Genomic DNA, 3,286 nt, shown 5'->3' with positions numbered 1-3,286 from the left:
AGCATATCCACATACACCACCATGCTTGGTCAGGATCACACAGAATTTATATATACATTTATCCAAGATTTAAGCTATTTTGGACATATATCTTTGAGTCTTGTCACAAATTATAAGGTAAGCAGTCATGTCATGAATCAGAACAAATTAACTGTTAACCACTCTTTTTCTCTTCTATCTTCTTCACCTTTCTTCTCTCATTCAGCAACCACAACCAACAAGTTTTCTGTTATCTTGCTTTTTTTTTTTAAAAGGATTTTTCATATTGAAAGGGGGCGATTGTATGTTAAACTCACACACGCTACACGAATGCTATGACTCGAACCCATGACATTTTCTAGAGGAAATTGCTCCAATTTTGCCTCATATTTAGCAGTTATAGTAAATTCTTGTCTCCACGTATAACTTCCCTCATCAACCAACTTCTCGTCTTTTCAATGTGGGGTCCGCATATCACTCTATTTATACCCAATTGTAAAGCCATACTATTTTCATATGCCTACTACTACCCACCTTTAATTCTCTGTCCCACCCCTGTTTTCAAAACAGAGTCACTCTGTTTGTGCTGCATTGCCTTCTCATTCCCCCTTCTTTTCTTTTTTTTCTCTTCATGGCTCCTCTTCTCCCTTTAATTTTCTTCCTCATGTTCTCTTCAAATAGTGCTCAGGGTCCCCCCTCACCTGGCTATAACCCCAGTTCCAAAATTAGCACAGTAGGGTTTGATCAGGGTTTTAGAAACCTGTGGGGACCTAAGCATCAGAATTTAGACCAGGGTATACTAACAATCTGGCTTGATTCTAGCTCAGGTACTCAATCTCATACAAAACTTCATGCTTTTCTATACTTCAATTTAGTAATTTTGATCTGTTTTATGCTTTAATTAAGTTTTATGATCATTTATAATTATTATCTCAGATTTTTTAGCATCTGCTACATTTTTGACATACTGCAGGAAGTGGGTTCAAGTCACTTCATCCATATCGCTCTGGATACTTTGGAGCAGCCGTCAAGCTCCAACCTGGTTATACTGCTGGAGTAATTACATCATTTTATGTAAGGCTTGCTTGCATGATTACATAATTGCATTAGATTAATTCATTCCTGGATTAGGAAGAAGAATGAAAATTGTGTTCTGTCTAACTTTCTGTGCTTGTTTTTACAGCTCTCTAACAATGAAGAACACCCAGGTAACCACGACGAAATCGATATCGAGTTCCTCGGGACAACCCCCGGGAAGCCCTACACTCTGCAAACCAATGTGTACATTAGAGGAAGTGGAGATGGAAACATCATTGGGAGAGAGAAGAAGTTTCATCTCTGGTTTGACCCAACACAAGACTTTCATAACTATGCTATAGTATGGAACCCTACTGAGATCATGTGAGTATGGTGGTACCACCAATTGTTGTACCTTTTTCCAATCAAACTTAATGTTTTACTTCGACCAAAAAAAAACAAAAAAACTTAATGTTTTACATGTCACATGTGTATGTAAGGTAAACATCAAGGCAAACTGTCTTGTGTCTTTTAGTAGGGGAATGTGTGGAACACAGTTTGTTCTTGATTTTTGAAGGGGCAAAGCTACTTAGGATTCTGGTTTTTTGTTTCCCTTTTTTCTTAAGAATCTTCCAAGTACATTGAGTCGTTACATCAAAGTAAATTTCCCAAAAATTCTGAACTTACTTTCAACTTTTACTTTATTAGCTTAAGTAATTATCATATTACTGATCACATCTCTCTTACATGACGAGATTCACGGATGACACTTTACATTAGCATCATTGATTTTCTTTTTTATATTATGTGTGGTTATGAAGATTGAGTTGATACACATATAAATTATGTTTGTAGAGCTAACAATAATGATGATATGACATATGATGTAAATAATTTACAGATTCCTGGTGGATGATGTGCCCGTAAGAAGGTACCAAAGAAAGAGTGATGCCACGTTTCCATTGAGGCCAATGTGGGCATATGGATCCATATGGGATGCATCAACATGGGCCACAGAGGATGGAAAATACAAAGCCGACTACAAGTACCAACCATTTATTGGAAGGTACAACAATTTCAAACTAGGTGGGTGCACAGCCGATGGCCCTACTACAACCTCATGCCAGCCGCCCTCGGCCTCGCCCTCCGGTGCAACGGGGCTGAGCCAGCAGCAGTACTCAGCCATGGAGTGGGTGCAGAGGAACTACTTGGTGTATGACTATTGCCAGGACCCCAAGAGAGACCATACACAGACACCTGAGTGTTGAAGAGTCTGGCTCGCACTTTGGTTTCCCAAGTGATGCATATAATATTTACACGAGTGAATTAATTGTTGTCATTTACAGTTATAAGCAGTTTGTTTGGAGGGCCTCGAGATGGATCCCACTTGCTATAAAGAGGTGCAGCAAGAGGGGTTGTTGAGCGTCCAAGGCCTTTTGGATTTGGATTATTGCATTTTTTTTATTTTCATTTTGCAGTGTCATTTGATGATTGCTTTTGTTGTACCAACCAATGTACGATTAATAAATTTATGTGATAGTGCATGGTTTTAATCAACTGTACTTTGGGTTTTTTTTCTATGCCCCGCAGAGAGAAATGGGTCTGATTAATTATTATGCCATATTTGCATTCATGCAGAAGGAGCACACAGTAGCCCACTTGTGACAATTGTCTTGGATTTGTCTATGGATTTTAGTTGCACAAAAATCAATTGTGAGTAAAAAGCAATATAGTTCAAACTGTTGCTTTCACCTTTTAGATTATACAATGTGATTTGTATGGAGATAAGATCTTTAGATATCTACCTTCTAATTTACTTTAACTTCAAATATTTATATAGTTCGAACTGTTTGGAGGTAAAGTATATGTTTAATTAGTCAATCCAATGATATACAGAAAAAAGATCATAAGAGAATTATTATTTGCTGTCTAATTCTTTTACAAATTAGTATGTATCAAGTGTATTTTTTTTTCATCTTTCTTTATAAATTCCGTTTGAATAAAGGAAAATAACTCGGGAATTAAATAGGAGAAATTGATATTTCCGTTATTTAACAACTTAAGCATGTAACTTATTAAATGACATACGGAAAAATCATGAAAATTGAGGATCAAGATTTCAAAATTTTAATAAAGCCAAAAGAGACGTCATTTCACAATCTCTATTGAGCCCCTTTGAAAACATTGAACCAATCAAGTTGGCCGCAGCTTAATAATTTAGTTGACTAAAGTAAAAGACGACGAAGTAAACAGAGAAAGGATGAAGAATTTTTGTATGATAAAAAGTCTA

General features: G+C 36.5%; 1 protein-coding gene across 1 annotated transcript; it reads left to right on the top strand.

Moving 5' to 3' along the window:
• Positions 1 to 488: 488 nt before the first annotated feature.
• LOC110755396 (xyloglucan endotransglucosylase/hydrolase protein 31-like) lies at positions 489 to 2,553 on the top strand. The gene is made up of 4 exons (XM_021956588.2): positions 489 to 806; positions 953 to 1,053; positions 1,163 to 1,380; positions 1,898 to 2,553. The coding sequence occupies exons 1-4, from the start codon at positions 611 to 613 to the stop codon at positions 2,262 to 2,264; spliced, it is 882 nt and encodes a 293-aa protein (XP_021812280.2). The 5' UTR covers positions 489 to 610; the 3' UTR covers positions 2,265 to 2,553.
• The last annotated feature ends 733 nt before the right edge of the window (positions 2,554 to 3,286 follow it).

This window comes from Prunus avium, chromosome 6, assembly GCF_965620075.1.
Source record: "Prunus avium chromosome 6, drPruAviu1.hap1.1, whole genome shotgun sequence".
NCBI lineage: Eukaryota > Viridiplantae > Streptophyta > Magnoliopsida > Rosales > Rosaceae > Prunus > Prunus avium.
Note: the sequence above shows the minus strand (reverse complement) of the source record. Positions and strands in the feature narration are given on the sequence as shown.

What these genes read in the sequence shown, in the direction of transcription:
- LOC110755396 (XM_021956588.2), top strand. Translation starts at nt 611, where the DNA reads ATGGCTCCTCTTCTCCCTTTAATTTTCTTCCTCATGTTCTCTTCAAAT. An exon ending in GAGTAATTACATCATTTTAT is followed by an intron (nt 1,054 to 1,162) that starts GTAAGGCTTGCT and finishes TTGTTTTTACAG; the next exon opens with CTCTCTAACAATGAAGAACA. An exon ending in TGGAACCCTACTGAGATCAT is followed by an intron (nt 1,381 to 1,897) that starts GTGAGTATGGTG and finishes AATAATTTACAG; the next exon opens with ATTCCTGGTGGATGATGTGC.